Source organism: Sinocyclocheilus grahami, unplaced genomic scaffold (genome assembly GCF_001515645.1).
Source record: "Sinocyclocheilus grahami isolate Dianchi unplaced genomic scaffold, SAMN03320097.WGS_v1.1 scaffold618.1, whole genome shotgun sequence".
Taxonomy (NCBI): Eukaryota; Metazoa; Chordata; class Actinopteri; order Cypriniformes; family Cyprinidae; genus Sinocyclocheilus; species Sinocyclocheilus grahami.
This window is the reverse complement of record NW_015505797.1, coordinates 331,058-351,511: the sequence shown is the minus strand read 5'-3', so window position 1 is coordinate 351,511 and position 20,454 is coordinate 331,058. Positions and strand designations below refer to the sequence as shown.

The window sequence follows — 20,454 nt, the reverse complement described above, 5'->3', positions numbered from 1 at the left end:
AATCGTATTGTAGTTTCTCTGTCTCAGGAGCAAAGCACAAAACATTAATGTTGGCTTTAAAGCTTGGTTTGTAGCTTTGGTGAAGTAGATCCGATATTTTTCTTGTCCTCCAATTTAACGTCAGTTGTCTCAACATTGATGGGATGTTTGGAAATCTGGTTCCGTTTCTTCTGTACACTGAAGTGCACTCCATAACAGAAGTAGATGAGCAAGCCTATATTTCATTAGGATATACAATCATGCTTATTATGTACAATGGTTGGTATATGCTGAAATGTGCATGTACTGTAAACTCATATGTGCATGATGAACAAGATTTATTCTCCAAACCACTTCCTCACACACTAATTTCCTGACAGTGTTTAATTTGAATTATTTTCCTCAATATACTGTAAATATTCATGTTGTCTTACCCACTGCCATCCACACTGCATAGCGAATCCACGTCTCACCACCCAGCTGGACCATTAAGTAGATATTGATAAATGTACTGAAAATGGGGAGTAGTGGCAGAAGTGGGACCTACAGAAAAATGTGAAACTGTTTTAAGCAGTCAAATTATTTCTAAACAGAAAATGTCCATGTTCTTAACAACAGAAGTTCTCAGCTGTCGGATCACAACCCGATCATGTCTAATGTACGAAAAGTACACTTTAGCATACTTTTAAAAAGAATACTTATAATATACTTTAATAGAAAATGCTTAAGTGTGAACTGAAGGTAATGTTTTGGACACTTAACTGCATGTTACTTGCAATTAAATTAAAATTAGCCATATTACTAGGTGATGGATACATGTAAGACAAAATAGCATAGAGTTTGATTATTTTGATTATTATTGATGTAAAGCACATTTCTGTTGTATGCCATGTTAATATAAAATTGTAAATTATTTTGACCTATGCATGGTAGTATCAATACATTTCATGGCTGAGTTTAATTAATTTTTTGTTACTTATTAATGATTTTGGTACTATGTTGGGTTGTCAAATGTAAAATCTGGGGTCTGAAGCAAAAGCATTTGAGAACCACTTTTAGAACAACACATCTATGCACATTTTATGCATTACTTGTTGCTAAAATGTAAAAAATGTTGATGGTTTTTTCACCCAGTGAGTGACAGCTTACCATAAATGCAGCCTTGCTACCATTCTGCGGCTGTCGCCAAACAATAATGATAGTCATGAGAAACGCCACCGAAACCAAAGTGATAATCAGAATAATCCACCACTCCGCTATCAGACCAGCCTGTACACCTTTTGTGATGGTCACACTCAGGATAACCACAAACACAACTAGAAATCACATTAAAAGTAAAAATGAAGTGGAGAAAGCATGCTAGCATGAAATCATTTTAGCATAAAATTAGGTTAAATGCACTTGAATGTTGATTCGTTTAGGTTTCAGTTTCTTGTCCTGGTATGTCATTGACTATGACTGATTTTTATTGATTATTGATTTGTTCTCGTTGGCTGCTTTGAGTTTCATTTCCTGTTTGTAAACAATGCCTGATGAAGGTCACGTGACTGAAACATTTATTAAAGTTTGCAAGTTGTAGCAGTGTGCAGGAGTCATTATTTTTTGTTAGATACTTAAATTTGATAGCAATAATTGGTAGCATGAAATTGCTAAAATATTAAAATACTCATTAAAACCACAACTATTAATGGTGCATTATTGTCGAAATGATTATATTTACAAATTGAGTTATAATTTCCAGGAAAACTACTTACTTCGGATTTTCTTTAAGCTTGGAATTTCCATTCATTTTAAGGTCTTTTTCTAAAGAGTTATGGCAGCAGCAAATTGGTATTAATCATAAAAGTCCAATTAAGTTTGTTTATTGTTGGTTTAGTTTTGTTTATTTAGTAGGTTTATGAGAAGACAGGCTTGTGCGACTAAACTACATTTCCCATCATTCTCTGTGATTGTGCAAGAAAGATGACATTTATAGATACAGCATACTGGAGATTACACTTACTCATCAGATGCAAGCATGGAATAATAAAAACTGAAACTTACCGGTAAGTACGGTCAGCACAGACACAACTTTAGAACTTCTAGCAGAAGCATTTTTAGGGGGGCAAAAAGGATTCCATTTCTTCTGAAGTTCTGCTTTCTCACTGATCTCAGCTGGCTCTGATTGGTACCTGTGTGGATAAAAATAGTTAATTTCATTGCACACATCTGTTACTATTGTCAGTAATTTACATCAAAGTCTGTTGTCTGAGCATTTGTGTTGGTTCTGGATATTGAGCAATGGTTTGAGCATCGCACACTGTCAGTACTAGCACATGCATAAATGTTTTTAAAATAATTATGTAATGTTGTTGGAAGGGAGAGGAAGGGGAAACTGATGCGTGGTTCTAAACCAGGGTGTCCAAACCTGTTCCTGGAGGACCACTGTCCTGGCATCAGATGCAAGCATGGAATAATAAAAACTGAAACTTACCGGTAAGTACGGTCAGCACAGACACAACTTTAGAACTTCTAGCAGAAGCATTTTTAGGGGGGCAAAAAGGATTCCATTTCTTCTGAAGTTCTGCTTTCTCACTGATCTCAGCTGGCTCTGATTGGTACCTGTGTGGATAAAAATAGTTAATTTCATTGCACACATCTGTTACTATTGTCAGTAATTTACATCAAAGTCTGTTGTCTGAGCATTTGTGTTGGTTCTGGATATTGAGCAATGGTTTGAGCATCGCACACTGTCAGTACTAGCACATGCATAAATGTTTTTAAAATAATTATGTAATGTTGTTGGAAGGGAGAGGAAGGGGAAACTGATGCATGGTTCTAAACCAGGGGTGTACAAACCTGTTCCTGGAGGACCACTGTCCTGCACAGTTTAGCTCCAACCCTAATTAAACACACCTGAACCAGCTAATAAAGCTCTTCAGAATCACTAGAAACTTCCAGGCAAGCTGGTTGGAGCTAAATTCTGCAGGACGTTGGCCCTCCAGAAGCATGTTTGGTCACCCCTGATCTAAACACAGTACTTTATTACACAAAATGAAGATAATCTATATAATCCTGATGGAGGTGGAGACCAAGAGGAAATCAGAGGAACTGAGGACCAGGGAAACATCACAGGTTCAAGGTGGAGCTGGGGGATCGGAAGACCAAAGTGGAGCCAGCAGGGCAGAGATCAGTGGCGGAGATAAAAAAATGGAGGACCACTGTGACACCAAAGGACTGGAGGGCCAAGTCCATGGTGAAAGCATGGGATCGACAGACCATGGCGAGGGACAAGGGACCCGGGTGGAGCCGGAAGGCAGGAGGACCACGGTACAGACAAGAGATTGTAGAGCCATGGTGGAGCTGAGGGATCGAAGGGGCAAGGCAGGGTAGGAAGTCTTCAGTAGGGTTGGGAATTGTTTGCGTTTTTTCGATACCAGTGCCAAATCGATACTTTTAAAATGGTTCCGGTGCCTAAACGGTGCCTGAACCGATACTTATAAAATGTGAAATGTTTCATTCATACTGGACGACAGCGGGCGCCCTCACACAGAAAATCCACATATCCAGTCATAGAAGTAGCGAAACTCAGGAAATCCCTTATATGGACAAAGGCATCGCTATTATAGCTGTAAGTTAACTGAGTAAAGAGAACATATAAACGTTTTGAATGATAAAACAAAGACAATAAACACTCGACTGCGACAGTATAGTTTATCTGTTTTATTCAAGCCATCTGGTATTTTCATAATAATTAAGTATATTTACAATCCATTGCTAATCGATGCACTCTTAATCTTTTTTAGCATTCGGAGTCGGTACTAGTACATACCGGTTACATAGGTACCGGTGCCATATTAGTACCGGGTTTCGGTACCCAACCCTAGTCTTCAGATGCCAAAGAACACAGCGGATCAGGAGGCTGCGGTTGTGCCGATGGAGCCGGCGGGCTGAGGAGCCGGTGAGGAGTAGTCAGAGGAGCCAGTGACGACCAGGGCAGAGTTAGATATTTATATTATTTATGTTATTATGTATTGTGTCTGAAACTTACCGAAGAATTAAGATGCAGATGGCTACGAGGGTGTAGGCAAAGAGTGTTCCAATAGACATCATGTCTACTAGAGCCTTCAGGTCAAACACCAAGGCCATTATTGCTACAAACACAAATAGTTCACTTATAGAATTTCAGAGTCAAAAACTAAATGAAGACAACCAAATTTACATCTCCTATACTGTATATTCAACTTCAGGGCTAAGAGCAGTGGCCTTTGGGATGGCCTTAAGTATCTTTCTCTGGTGTAGTAGTTAGGTTGCCTAAGGCATGTTATGTAGATTAGTTACGGTTATGATGGTGTATTACTTTGATGTGTTCTCAAAGAGAATTACCTGCTATTACTCCAGAAGCGAGTGTGGCAATGACAGGGCTCTGTCTGGAACTCATGTTACTCAGTGGTTTGAATAGCAGCCCATCTCTGGCCATCGCAAACAGCACACGAGGCATAGGAAACATGGATCCCAGCAGACTGTTGAATAGTAAACAAACTGTTTACAGTAGTTTTACTTTGTTATTTCTTTTACTATGTTGTGCATTTTAAGCAACTCTTATCAGCTGCAAAAGTCATCCCCATTAAAACTGATGAGGCAAGTTCATTTCTCATAGTTCTTCTTTTCTGCATTGTGATCATTAACTGTCAAGTTCAGCTGCAAGTTTGCTTCACTTATCTATACTGTGCACTTTTATAGAACTACTGTAAGTTCTTAAAAACGTATCTCTCACAGAGAACCTAGTGAACCTGGATGTACTGGTGGTTTAGTAGACTGAAGACCCAAACTAACAATAGCAAGGATTGACCACAATATGTGTTAAATAATTAACTTCTGTTCTGATATATCCTGCATCAACATCAATCCTTGACAACCGTGTTTGACAGTATAGAGTCCTGCATTATGCATACTACATTTGACTTTATGATGCTAATTTTACCGAACGAATGCACAGCTTTCCTTTTTAGTTAGTGAGTATATACTATACTGTCCTCTTTCTGATCATGTAATGCTGCTTTTTATAGTCCTAACAGTATGAGTCTAGTGTAGTAAGTGCTTTATGGGTCAACATGTGTTGCTTCACCTTGTTGAAAGAGCACACAAAGATCCAACAGCTACAGCATACTTTGCAGGATCCCAGCCCACATAGGTGAAGGCTACAGGTAAGGGACTCTGAACATTTAGTTGGTAGTAGGGCATCATGAGGGTGAGAGTAGCCGAAACTCCGAAATAAGCCAAGAAACAGATGAGAAGAGAAGCCACGATTCCTATAGGGATAGACTTCTGAGGGTTTTTGACCTCCTCACCTAGATACAGGAGACAGAGATTTTTTTTTATTTTTAAAAAGCATGAGCTAATGAGAACAAAGCTGCTTAGGCTGAGGAATACATAACAAAACCTTCTCTACTTACAGAGGGGATTAGATAAATTTAAGCGGGCACAATCTGTGCCTGCAGGGCAGGGACATCCAAATAAATAAAAAAACCAGATGAAGGTGTTTACGATGATTCTTCATTTTCTCTTCTGACATACTCCAATTCTTGTTAAAACACACCAGATATGCTTATTCTGTTAATTTTTAGCACTTATTTGTAAAATCATAGTTATTTTGTTCAACAAAAGTGTGTTGTCACTTTAATTGCGCATGAGCAGCGCAGCAAAAATAGACTCAGCGCCGAAACCATCGCTTCAGCACTACTCACGGGATGCTCCTGCTTAACGCTCAAGCGCTGCTCCTGGTGTGAATGCACTCACATGCACACATGCCACCCATGCTAGCGGTGTGAAACCAGCCTAAGAGTCCGAACCAGGCAGAGTGGATTGGGACCCTTCTCTTCCTCTGAATTGGGAAGAGCTAGAAGGGTGATGACTTGGTTTGAGGATGACTCTACAGTTGTTAGGCCTAAACTCAAGGCATGAAGCACTGACTGACAAGTCAATTAACGACAAGGACATTTCTGCTGACTGACTGGCCATCCACGAGGGCATGATTTGCCACAATGGCTGCCACATATACTTTGAGCGTGGAAGGGGTGTGCCCCTTGTCCAGCAGCTCTTGTAGAAAGGTTAGCACATAGGACACGTCACAAGAGAATGGGTCCTAATTTCTTGCTGCATACCAGTCAGAAAAGACTAACCATTTAAGGGCATAGAGGCATCTTGTAGACGTGGCTGTAGCCTTCAAAATGGTATTAGTCACACTCGCAGGGAGTTGTAAAGACTCCCGTTGAGGGGACAAACATGATGGCTCCACAGCTTTGGCCAGGGATGCCAAATCATCCCTCTCGCTTGAGAGAGGAGATCTGTCTTCAATGGTATCGGCCAGGGGACTCAGGGAACCATGTCTGATTCCTCCAGAGTGGGGCAACCAGGAGGACCGAACATCTAACTTCCCAGACCCGTCTGATAACCTGAGGAAGCAGGGCAACCGGGGGGAAGCTGTACAGGTGAAAGCTGGCCCAATCATGGGCCAGGGCATCTCCCTGCTTTGAAAAGTCTATTGGCCAGTGAAAGTTGTCTTCTGAGACAAAGAGGTCCACCTCTGCCCTCCCGAAGACAGACCAGATCGTTTGTACCATTTGGGGATGCAGTCGCCATTCTTCTGGAGCTACATTGCCTCTGCACAGCAGGACTGCTCCTTGGTTCAGTCTGCCTGGCACATGAACTGCTCTCAGCGAGAGGAGATTGCACTGTGCCCATAAAAGGAGACGCCGAGCCAACCTGTGAAGGGAGCATGACCTGAGACATGGTGCCCCTTTAAAGCCAGCAGGAAGGTTTTTAGTGCTAGAAAAACTGCCATTATCAGCCATTAAGCGTTGTTCCAAGTTTGACCAGGAGCTGAACGCCGGTCTGCCCTCATACAGAGCTCCCCAACCCGAGTTGGAGGCATCTGTCGTAACCACACTACTTCTGGAGGTCAGTCCCAACGGTATGCCTGATTGGAACAGGCGAGGGGTTTTCCAAGGGGCCACAGCTCTGATGCAGTGGCGGGTTACCCTGAGATGAAAACTTCCCAGGCACCAAGCGTGGGACGGGACATGGGCTTTGAGCCAATACTGGAGGGGCCACATGTGGAGCAGGCCCAGAGAAACCACAGCGTCAGTTTGCTTCGGTGCGCGCTGAATGAGAAGAGCAGGCCCAGCCTGAATAGAGCTTCTATTGCTCAGAGTAAAGTGGAGGGATGCAGACCGAGTGCGAGAATTCTTTGAGGGAGTTTTGGCCTCGGCAGGAACTGACCCTGTCTTCTTCCTCTCTGCGTGGGGATCAGGATGGCTTCTGAGGATCAGAGTCCAACGTCACTCTGGGGCGGGGACCTTGATGCAGCCCTGGGAAACGGGAAGCATTTTGCCATCCGGGGGCGCAGCTGAAGCCCAGGCTCAGACTTAGGCTCTGGAACGCTTCACCACTTCAGCCTGATGTGACGCATTGCCTGCGATGATTTCTGTGTCGCTGTAAACTGCTCAGCAAAACCATCCATGGCAGAGCCACACAGTCCCTTCTGAGAAACTGGAGTGTCTAGGAAGACGACTTTGTCAGCGTCCCGGATCTCTGTCAGATTTAGCCAAAAGTGGTGGTCCAGCACCACCAAGTTTGCCATGGCCTTGCCGATTGCCTGCGCAGTGGCCTTAGTAGCATCGCTGTGCACAGCTCTCTGAAGGCATCAGAACTCTGGCTGGACTCGTCCATGGTGCAGAGAAGTTTGACCTGAAACACTTGAAGCACTGGCCATCATGTGAAGCGCTAAGCCAGCCTGGCCAGCTGCTGAATAAGCCCTGTTTGCTAGGGCTGAGGTAGTCCTTGACGGATTAGATGGCTGTGCTGCATGGGCTTTAAACCCCTGGGCCGATGGAGGGCACAGATGCACAATGACTACCTCTTCGAGAGGGTAGAGCTTGCCATAACCTTGTTCTTCAGAGCCGTCAACAGTGGTGAGAGCAGCGGAAGTGGAAGGATTAACACGCACCGAGTAGGGGGTGCTCCACGTCCTAGTAAGTTCTTCACAAACTTCTGGGAAGGACAGCGCTGGTGGGAGGATCATTGATGGTATCTCTTCAGGTACCACTCGCCTAAAAGGCCTCAGGCGGGCTCTTCTGGAGCCGACCAAGTTAGGGCGAGATCCTCCACATCCTTGGTTGAGAACGCAGATCAGCTCGTTGTCCATGCTGGTCCGTGTTGTTTGCGTCAGAGGGAGGGTGTGTCAACAGTGGTGAGAGCAGCGGAAGTGGAAGGATTAACACGCACCGAGTAGGGGGCGCTCCACGTCCTAGTAAGTTCTTCACAAACTTCTGGGAAGGACAGCGCTGGTGGGAGGATCATTGATGGTATCTCTTCAGGTACCACTCGCCTAAAAGGCCTCAGGCGGGCTCTTCTGGAGCCGACTAAGTTAGGGCGAGATCCTCCACATCCTTGGTTGAGAACGCAGATCAGCTCGTTGTCCATGCTGGTCCGTGTTGTTTGCGTCAGAGGGAGGGTGTCGGGATCTTCGCCGGAACACGCCCACTCCTCTGCATCTGAACTTGTCAATGACATTGAGTCATCCGTGAGTCCTGCGACAACTTCCTCCACAGACCCGCCGAAGGAAATCAAGCCGCTCGCTGCCGACGAGGGGTGCTGGTCCTCACGTGTTAAGCACTCAGGCGAGTCGAGGCATTGCGGGAAGAGTGAAGCACACGGGACCTGTGCCAGAGTTTGAACCCCGCTGTCCCACTGTTTCTTCCTCCTAGGCTCTTGGGAGGGAAGAAACGGGAGAGCAAGCCGGGGAGGACCGCCTTCGTGGAAGAAGACGATCCACGAGCGGAGAAGGGCGAGACTCATGCTCTCACAGTGAGAGCATTCCGTCCCAAGTGAGCGTGGGCGCTGCCCAGACAAGCGACGCACTCACTGTGCCGATCTGCATCATGCAGAGGATCCCTGCATGAGCCACACTCAGGCATGACATTTGCAACAGCATTGCCAGGAAATTTGCTCTAATAGATGCCGGATGGCCACAGGGGAAGGCTTCTAGTGATCTTCCGCTGCCGGGGCTTCTTCTCATGGCGGCGAGCAGCAGGCTGAGCTTCTAGTTTGACTTCTTGCTTCGGCTTCTTCAGAGTCCAGTGAGGAGATGATCTTTGTCACTGAAGGAGAAAAATTCTGACGAAATGGCTCTCAGAGTTGACTAATATAGCAGTTAGCTCCACCCCTTTTGGCGGGTTGAAGCACCATTAGTTCGTGCAGCTACACGAATGTGAAAAAATCAGGCTTCAGTATCAGAGTAAACAGGAGCTTACCCCATAAGCATGTAACGCAATGGGAGAGACCATTCGAAAGGGAACTAGGTCAGCTGAGAGGGTGTTAACACAACATAATTTTCAACTAAATATGGAAAACATTTGATCCGTTTTGTCTGTTCAATTACACAACAACAGTGTTTTGGGGGCTTGAAAAAACAAACTTTTGAAAATGGGTTTGAAAGTGCACGTTTTTGAAAACGATACGGTTAACGTTGTGAAAATGTGAATCTGTGATGCATGCATGAGTGTATTAAGTGTTCAGTTTTTTTTTTCTTTTTCTCGTTTTGAAGCTTCATGGACATGGTCACTATGAACTGGAAAAAATAACAGCATACAGTTTTGGAACACAAATTGCCATTTTCTTTTCATTTAATTAAATATTCCTATTGTTGAAGTACCTGTGGTTGCAATGCAGTCAAATCCCACAAAGGCATAAAAACAGGTTGCGGCTCCAGCAAAAGTTCCCTCAAAACCAAACGGAAAGAATCCTCCAGCTCCAAAACTGGATAAAGTTTCATTTGAGATTGAGAGATTTCTAAAAAAAAAAAAAATAGCAATGTTTAAAACCAGGTACGTATTCTAAAAAGTAATTTAAATGTGCATTAAAACTCTCAGTTTCCCAGTTTAATTTTTAACGTTTTTGATCTAAAACTTGCAGTCAAAAGATTTACAATTACTGCAAATGCTCTGTATAAAGTTTCATTTGAGATTGAGAGATTTCTAAAAAAAAAAAAAAAATAAAATAGCAATGTTTAAAACCAGGTACGTATTCTAAAAAGTAATTTAAATGTGCATTAAAACTCTCAGTTTCCCAGTTTAATTTTTAACGTTTTTGATCTAAAACGTGCAGTCAAAAGATTTACAATTACTGCAATTGCTCTGTAAATTTCATAATGCAACATACGCAGTTATTGTGTAATTCCAAATATCCTCCTCTGTTATCTGCCAGTTTCCAATGTCACCCTTGATGAATCCAGTAATGATTACAAAAACCAGAACTACCATATTTATAGCTGTGAAGATCTTGTTGACAATGGCAGACTCCTTCACCCCAAAGGCAAGGATCCCTGAGAAATTACAACAATCAACATAAATTTAACCCATGTTGATTCAAATGACTGTATCTTAACATAACTAATTTATTGACACTACAACAAATTTACTATAAGTCTTACTTACCTGCCAAAACCAGGATAAGGCCAGCGGCAAAGAAGTCTGGATAGGGAGCGAGGCCAGGTAAATTCATTGGTGTATTTTCCCTCAAATAAGTTGCAATCTTATTTCCAATCAGGTCATCGAAAGTGCCACTCCATGCTCTTGCCACACTGGATGTCCCTGTCATAAAGTCATTCAGATCAAGCAATTGTGCAAACTGATAGTGGTTCTCAAACATTCGATATGGCAGGTGTTTAGGCCATTTAATTGTAGGCATTATAATTTACTGAGTCATGCAAAATGTCAAGATAAATATAAATCTTGTAAGATTAATATCACCGATTAAAATGATTGTGTAATGCTGTTATAAAGTTAATAGAAAATCTTATTTGAGCTGGGCTGCATTTCCTAAAAGCATTGCGAGTTGATCTTTTTAATATTTAGAGCTACTCTATGTAACTCTTTGCCCTCTAGCTTTTAAAAACTAAGAATTGCGTCTTGCGAAAGAACTGTTTGGTTGTGCTCCAGCTCTGCTTTTCTGTGTGGATGAATGTGATTCGAGGCAGCGGTCTTATCAGAGAGGATGGATAAATAAATATCGTTTTTTTGTTATTACAACCGATGGTTCCTGTTTTGAATGATCTATGGTCAATCTTTTTTTTTCATTGACAACACTATGTACCCACAGCTGGAGCTACTTTTCTCTGTGTATGGATGTGACATGACAGGCACGGGCGAATGACGTATGTATGCAATTCATCTTGAAATCTGAAACTAAATCTGTCCTGTGCACTCTCTCATTAACAACATTTCGTATTTTTTATCAAAAAAATAAAAAATTAAATATGTATATATATATATATATATATATATATATATATATAATGTGTAGCATTAAGTTTGCAGAAATATATATTAAAATAGTCCCTTTTAATTTTCTGTTTGCTGTGTGCAAAAAAAAACAATGTTTCATGGAAGAATTAAAGTCATCAATGTATGACATGAGTGTAAGAAAATGTAAATTTTTGGCTCAATTGTTCCTTCAAATGTCAAGGTGATGGGCATTTTCAGCATTAATGAGAAACAACAGCCAGCTCAAATAAAGCATATTTGTTCGAATGTATTGTCAATGCTGGGGTCATAATGTTTGTTCTTGCCTATGATGTATGACAACAGTAAGTTCCAGCCGGTGATGAAGGCCCACACCTCTCCGACAGTGACGTAGCTGTACAGGTAGGCAGAGCCAGTTTTGGGCACTCGGGCACCGAACTCTGCATAGCATAAGCCCGCAAACACAGACGCCACTGCTGCTATGAAAAATGACACAATGATGCTGGGACCAGCTACTGTTCTTGCAACCTCACCGGAAAGGACATAGACCCCAGCACCCAGAGTACTTCCCACCCCAAGGGCCACTAGGTCGAGTGTGGTTAAGCAACGCTTAAAGTTGGACTCTTCGCCATCAGGCTCCAGTGGCTTTCGCCTCGATAGGCTCTTCAGAAAGGACAGCACCATGTCACAGGACATCCTGAGACAATAATATCAGTGATTATGTCATATGTCACATATGTCATGCTAATAATAGATGTGTTCAATAGAAACATTGTGTTGCACTTCAAGCATTTGTTTTTCTTTATTTTTTACAATTCAAGTCTTTGTCATTATTTAAACCCATTTGGTCATTTTTAACTGTTATGTTTATTTTTTATGTTTAAACACGATCAGCTTATTTCTTCTTTTCTTCATTATGTCTATTTAAAGCAGTCAGAATTACCTTGTGTATGAAGTGTGTTATACAAATAAGCATACCTTGCCTTAATTGTTCTGTGTGCTGCTACGGAAGACTTGCACAGTGCTTCTGTTATCAGGAGATAATAATAATAATAATAATAATGCATTTTATTTGAATACAACCCTTTGTATATAAAATGCAGCTCAAAGTACTTTATAGGTCAGAGCATTAACTATTCATAAAGAAATCATAAAAATAACAGCTATGGCAATAAAAAGAGGGAATGAGGAAAAAATAAAAAAAATAAAACATTAACTAAAGGGATGTAAAATGTATAAAATGCTTAAAAATAATCTGTTTCTTATTTTATTCATTATGCCTAAAGCACTCAGAATTACGTGTTTTGTATGAAATGTGTTATACAAATACTTTATTAGAGGTTAAGAAGAAGAAGAACTTTTTATCGTACAGCAATGCAGCTCAAAGCACTTTACAGTAAACCATAAAAATAAAAACAAGAATGAAAAAGTAAAAATATAATATTTTGGTCATTTTTAACTGTTATGTTTATTTTTTATGTTTAAACACGATCAGCTTATTTCTTCTTTTCTTCATTATGTCTATTTAAAGCAGTCAGAATTACCTTGTGTATGAAGTGTGTTATACAAATAAGCATACCTTGCCTTAATTGTTCTGTGTGCTGCTACGGAAGACTTGCACAGTGCTTCTGTTATCAGGAGATAATAATAATAATAATGCATTTTATTTGAATACAACCCTTTGTATATAACAGCTCAAAGTACTTTATAGGTCAGAGCATTAACTGTTTATAAAGAAATCATAAAAATAACAGCTATGGCAATAAAAAGAGGGAATGAGGAAAAAAATAAAAAAAATAAAACATTAACTAAAGGGATGTAAAATGTATAAAATGCTTAAAAATAATCTGTTTCTTATTTTATTCATTATGCCTAAATCACTCAGAATTACGCACTTTGTATGAAATGTGTTATACAAATACTTTATCAGAGGTTAAGAAGAAGAAGAACTATCTATCGTACAGCAATGCAGCTCAAAGCACTTTACAGTAAACCACAAAAATAAAAACAAGAATGAAAAAGTAAAAATATAATATTAATAATAATAAAATAAAATAAATGGAGAGCAGTTGAGGGGAAAAAATACAATGAAAGATGATTCATTGAAATAATGACGTTCAAATCTGATACTATGGCTGTTTAAAAAGATAAGGGGCAAAATCTGTTATTTCTTGCTGACTCTTATTATTACCGTGGCTGAAGTCCATGGCTATATCCCGAATAGCAGACTAACACACCGCAGCATGTAGTGTGAAGGAACTAGGATCCTGCGCAGGGTTTTCAGTACCACAATGCAATGCGATTGACTTAAGTTAATATCATTGAAATTTGACTCATAATTTCATATTTCTTTTATACAATATTCCTAATTAAAAGTAATTATTATGTTTCAGACAATAATTGACTAGTTTGTACATTTCTTAAAGGGGTCATATGATGCTGCTAAAAAATAACATTATGTTGTGTGTTTGGTGTAATGAAATGTGTTTATGTGGTTTAAGGTTAAAAAAACACATTATTTTCCACATACTGTACATTATTGTTTCTCCTCTATGCCCCGCCTTTCTGAAACGTGTCGATTTTTACAAAGCTCATCGGTCTGAAAAGCGAGGTGTGCTGTGATTGGCCAGCTATCCAGTGTGTTGTGATTGGCCGAATACCTCAAGCGTGTGACAGAAATGTTACGCCCCTCACCATACTGTGATGCCCTGTCCGGCCGGAGCGACGAGACAAAAACATTCAAACCCATTATAAACCAGGCATTTGTTGCATCCAGTGGAGACATAATTACTGATTATAATGACTTAAGGCCCATTCACACCAAGCACGATAACTATAAAGATAACGATAACGATATAGTTCTAAAAATCGTTCTCAATATTAAAGAATAGCATAGTTCACACCACAACTATAACGATAACGATACAGAGGATACAGTGATCACTTTCAAAACGATTTTTTCCCAGCTGATGAACGATAAAACACTGACAGCCAATCAGAATCCATCCTGCTGTAATGAGCTCAAGAATTTAAAGCGGCAGACGAGCGTGCGCTTAGAATAAACAGACGATATCGTTCACTGGTGTGGACGCTAATATCGTTATCTTTATTGTTATCTTTATAGTTATCGTTCTTGGTGTGAACGGGGCTTTATACTGTCTTTTTACGCGTTGCATTGCATCGCGCCGCATAAACATAAAACCATGTCTGCATTTGTGATCGGAGAAATGACAAACAACAAGTGCTGATCACAAATGCAGACATGGTTTTATGTTTACGCGGCGCGATGCAACGCAAAGCGTAAAAAGACAGTATAAGTCATTATAATCCGTAATTATGTCCCCACTGGATGCAACAAATGCCTGGTTTATAATGGGTTTGAATGTTTTTGTCTCGTCGCTCCGGCCGGACAGGGCATCATCACAGTATGTGAGGGGCGTAAGATTTCCGTCACATGCTTGAGGTATTCGGCCAATCACAACGCACTGGATAGCTGGCCAATCACAGCACACCTCGCTTTTCAGAACGATGAGCTTTGTAAAAATCGACACGTTTCAGAAAGGCGGGGCATAGAGGAGAAGCAATAATGTAGAGTATGTGGGAAAAAAAATAGTTTTTTTAACCTTAAACCACATAAATACATTGCATTGCACCAAATACACAAAATAATGTTATTTTTTAGCAATGTCATATGACCCCTTTAAATATGAAAACATACTCACAGGCTGCATTATTTGTCAGCATCATAGACTGTATAGGGTCAGCATGCGTGCCGAAGGGGAAACAGGGGAACTGAATTCAGGTTCGACAAGGCAAAGGTATAGGATAATCATTATTAATGTTACAGTTTACAACTTAACAACCCACTCAACACAGGTGTGGTCAAGCTGACTTGTAATGATGGTTGAGAATGACTGTAAGTAAGGTTTTTTTCTTCTTTTAAGTAAATGTGCATAAATACATGCTGTAGTTGGTAGACGGTTGGAGTGACTCTCAGAATCGCTGAAAGGTGAGGGGATCATGTGCAAAGATTTCTGCTGAAGGAAGCAAAACTGAAGCCAAAACCCTTCAGAAAATGACCAAAGGTCTAATATGCCAACTAGAATGCAAAGTTAAACGACTTAATCATTAATCTTTCTTTAATAATCTGCAATGATGGATCTCCTAATGCTTTGCTTCCTAATCAGTCGTCTAAATACTTACACTCTTATTTAGCAGGTGTATATATACTAATGAAACGACACCTGAAATACTGTGTATGACTACATCTTTTTTTTTTTAATGACTTGCTGATCTGAACTCAAAACAATTTCTGCAACTGTGATTTGCCTGTTGCCCTTATTTGTTGCATTCATTTGTTTTCCTTTCTTCTCCAAAATGAAAGAGAAAACAAAAAAATAAGCCAATTCAAAATCAGATTTTCTTGGAGGGTCTAAGGGCCACAGGGTGCTCATGATCCTGTTGCTCGTCACCTTGGTTAAGGAGAATGATGAACGTTTGCTAAATCCATACTTGTGGTCTGTGAGGATCTATGCATCATGTCTTATTAATAACAAAAAAGTTAATCCAAGAATTCAAAGTAATCCAAAAGGTAAATGCAAACACAACAGCTTTGTATAACAAAGTTAACGACTGACAACTCAATGAGCAAACAAGTATTTATATATATATATATATATATAGCCTATATAAACTTAATTGTATTGAGCATGGGAAAATCATACAAATTAGTTTAAATGTATTAACACTGATGAGTATTTAAAACATTCTGTATCTTCTGAGTTGAATGAACTTGTCTATAATGCTCCCAATTCATCTACTTATACTAAATGCCCTAAAAGTATGTACTCTTGTTGAGAAGAAAAAGTAGATGCTTTTTGAGTGCTTAGCAGAAGAGTAGGCAAGCTTTGGGATATAAAATTGTGCTCTGTCGCATAGTTACATTCTGTCACGGTAAATGTTGTGTCAGTCATTCTGTCACAGTTAATACCCTCAAATACACACTCCACATATTATATAATTCAATTTGAACTACTCAAGCAATTCCTCCTACCGAATCGGAAAGAAAACAAGTAGTATGTTAATCTGCCTGTTTGTTGCATAGCAATTCATTATGCAACAGTTAATGGGCAAATGTATTTGATTTGCTATTGTGCTCTTAGCATGTTTATAAAAGTTCACAATAACGTTGAAGAAGAAATTTAACACAGATACATATCATTTGATACAGTTGTGTAAAATACTAATAACTGTGATAGCGTAATGATAGCGTAATGGTCTTTTTAACACTTCTGCCACTTGAAGGACTGGTGACACCACTTTAAAGCGTTCTCCTGAGACAAACAAAAACAAAGGTATAGGGTAAATTGACCATTAAAAAAAAAGTTGCATACATTATGAACGGTGCCATATCCACTATGATTGTGTTTTGTCTTTTTTCTGCAAGGCCTAATTATATAGGCATGTTATATATTATGAATGTAGCAAGATATGAAAAGATAATGTAACAATATTCGACAGAGATACATTTACAGTCTGCTCCTACAGTCACGGTTGCGGAGCAAGGAACGCGGAGACGAAGGAGAGTCATGAATAACAGTCTTTAATAATCCAAACAGAGGTAACACAGGGCAGGCAGGAACACATACACGTAGCACATCAGGAGATGAACAATACCGGACAAGGAAACATGGAGCAGACAACACTAAAATAAGGGCTTAACGAGGGGTAATTACAAGACACAGGTGAATCAAATGACTAATCAACGAGAGGGGAAAAACTGGATCACGGGGAGCACAACAAAACAGGTCCATTTATCTGTTAGTCTTCTCCTCTGTCATTCTGAAAGCTCTTTGTTAGGAACAATGGCATCCAATGTTTCGAAATAAGCATCCTGAGGAAAAACACGGAAGTGACCGTGCATAGAGCCCATTATCAAAAGAGACGCCGTTATTGGTTTCAAGGCAGTCACATGCTAACTATACATGTGAAAAGTAATACTGTATGTGTGCACTGTATAACAAGGCATGATAAGGTTGCAGGATTTTTCTTAACACAGTATTAAACATTCCTGAAACTTCCGCCATTACAACTCAGATATGAATAATATGTTTTTTTAAAAATAATAAACTAACCAATTACACTTGCACAATTACATTTGCAGAAAGCACATACTTTGTGGTCAAAATTAGCCTAAAGTGCAAAATAATAAGGCTGATTAGGGATAGTAAAGGTACATTTTCAAAAGCATAAAGATAAAATAACTCATTTGAAAAGTTGTAATTACTTTATACTCACAGTTTGTGAAAATCTTAAAGTCAGAAAATGTTTGTTTAATTCAGTTTTATTTATCACACGTTCTCATATTTATTGTTTTATTTTTAATGTATTTTTTTAAAGTTATAATTTTGTTATAATACTATTTTGATCTGTTTACTATTTGCAATAGTTACAATTTTCATACGTGATTTTTTGTGAATTGTAGGCCAATTAATAAGGTAAGTTTGATCCTCAAACATCATTGTAATTATTAATTAACATATTAATATATGGAAACCACAACAATTGCAAAAAAACAAAAACATACAATATAGTGTCCCCGTTTCATAATCAATGATATTTTGACTACTGAACAAGGAAATGTCCCCGGTTTTCATTTCAGAAATCTGGTGGTCACCTTATGGCCCTGTTCCAAATGGCACACTTCATGTGCACAATGGCCGCCGCGTGCACGTGTCCGTTATGTCCACGAGACCGTAGGGTGTCCCATTCGTCATTTTAGCTTTCAGAAGGGTGCTCGCGAGCTCCACGCAGACTTCTACCTGACAGTCAACGCGGCATTATGTCATGAAAGTGTGGGCCGCGAGGGTTTAGGGTGCGCTTTGGGACGTGTTGGAGCAGCGTTGAAACTGAAGTCTGCAGAACCAGTTCGACTTGACACAGCACTTTGCAGATCAATTGGTGTAGAACATCCGTGAGAGCTATAGAGAGCAGACGGCTCCTTATGCTTTCGAATCACTTTCGTGGAACGTTGATGTCAAACACAGATCGATCTCGAATCTTACTCGCAACTCATCACATGTTGACGCTTGGTCAGGACCCCTTGGGTCCACATTTTAACAGTCAGGGTATCCCTTTAGCGTCACTTTTCGATGTGCAGGGTACTCCATTGCGTTCAGTTGTATGCCTTATGCGTCAGATTTAATTATTTGCATGCATTTGTAAAAATAGAAATAATTTTAAATACATTTATACTTTCATAGATATTTTAGAGCACCTAACCTCACCCCTAACCTTAAAGGGGTCATATGATGTTGCTAAAAAGAACATTACTTGGTGTATTTGGTGTAATGAAATGTGTTTATGTGGTTTAAGGTTCAAAAAACACATTATTTTCCACATACTGTACATTATTGTTTCTGCTCCTTTCTGAAACGTGTCGTTTTTTACAAAGTTCATCGGTCTGAAAAGCGAGGTGTGCTGTGATTGGCCAGCTGTCCAGTGCGTTGTGATTGGCCGAATACCTCAAGCGTGTGACGGAAATGTTACGCCCCTCACCGTACTGTGATGCAGTATGCCACGAGACGAGACAAAAACATTAAAACCCATTATAAACGAGGCATTTGTTGCATCCAGTGGGGACATAATTACGGATTATAATGTGACGAGATTGTGCAACTACACACTACAACATGCAAAATGGAGTTTTCAGATTCATCCACTTTGAAGAGTGTCTTCGCAGGACAAAAACACCACCTCGGTGTGGACGAAAGGCCAAAACGCAGAGAAAAAGATGCATTTTCAGATGTATAGTCAGTGTTAACGGAACCTTAATTAGCTGGTTAATTTGTGTTTGATTAGGGATGGAGCAGAACTTTGCACAAAGGTAGATCTCCAGGTACAGGACTGGGCACCCCTATACTAGACCATCTGGGGACTTTAGGCATACTTATTTCAACATGCTATGCTTTGGGGAACTATGTTCCTGCTGCACTTAGATCCTCACCTCAACTTCCCCATGTCATGCAACTGTTACATAACAGACCGTAAGTAGTTAATTAGCACTGAGAATTTAGAACTTTGTTTCATTTGAGCTGAATGAACCTGTCTCTATAAATAATGATCAGCTGTTATGTTTGCATTTACCTTTGCTTTTTGGATTACAAATTACAGAGTTTAGTTTGAACGATGATCAATCTCACCTGATTGTAACTTTCTGATAATCCTGTAGACCTTTGTTAGCTTGCTCAAGTGAGTTTGGTCATGGTTGGAGCTAAACTCTACACTGAACCTCGAGGGACAGAGTAGAGAAACCCCAGATACTCAGTAGCTAGTCAAGTCAAGTCAAGTCACCTTTATTTATGTAGCACTTTATACAATACAGATTGTGTCAAAGCAGATTTACAGTGTTAAACAGGCAAACAGTGTGTGTCGATAATGCAAGAGGACAATAGCAAACAGTAAATTTTTCAGTGAAACTCAGTTCAGTTCTCTTCAAATAGTGTCTGTGCAATCAGGCCGACCATATTGCCAGAAATAAAGTGTCCGAAACTAAGCAAGCCAGAGCCGACAGGCAAAGGAACCAAAACTCCATCGGTGACAGAATGGAGAAAAAAACCTCGGGAGAAACCAGGCTCAGTCAGGGGGTCAGGTCTCCTCTGGCCAGACGAAATCAGCAGTTTGTTCCATGCTGCAGCTTAGTCAGATTGTGCAGAGGACTCATCTGGTTCTCATAGCCTTTGCTGAGGAATTGTGCTGATGGCAGTCTTCACAGGGGATCTGTCTCTGGGGCTCATCTAGTTGACATGGTCTCTGCTCACATTCAGAGCTGTCGAGGTCATCTCTAGGTGCTGATCCACCATCTGGGGGGGGAGGGGGGGGTAGACTCATTTAAAGGGGTCATATGATGCTGCTAAACAGAAAATTATTTTGTGTATTTGGTGTAATGAAATGTGTTTATGCGGTTTAAAGTTAAAAAAACATTATTTTCCACATACTGTACATTATTGTTTCTCCTCTATGCCCCGCCTTTTTTGAAACACGTCGATTTTTACAAAGCTCATTGTTCTGAAAAAGCGAGGTGTGCTGTGATTGGCCAGCTATCCAAAGCGTTGTGATTGGCCGAATACCTCAAGCGTGTGACGGAAATGTTACGCCCCTCACCATACTGTGATGATGCCCTGTCCGGCCGGAG

The 20,454-nt window shown here is 40.2% G+C and overlaps 1 protein-coding gene across 1 annotated transcript; it reads right to left on the bottom strand.

The window, feature by feature from the left end:
* Positions 1–11,957, bottom strand: LOC107557764 (cationic amino acid transporter 2-like). The gene is made up of 11 exons (XM_016241288.1): positions 11,588–11,957; positions 10,455–10,610; positions 10,180–10,342; positions 9,674–9,810; positions 5,087–5,309; positions 4,345–4,481; positions 4,010–4,112; positions 2,453–2,580; positions 1,129–1,295; positions 414–522; positions 1–214 (listed from the first exon to the last, which is right to left on the bottom strand). Exons 1-11 carry the CDS (start codon positions 11,955–11,957, stop codon positions 57–59), a joined length of 1,851 nt encoding a protein of 616 aa, XP_016096774.1. The 3' UTR covers positions 1–56.
* Positions 11,958–20,454: the final 8,497 nt, after the last annotated feature.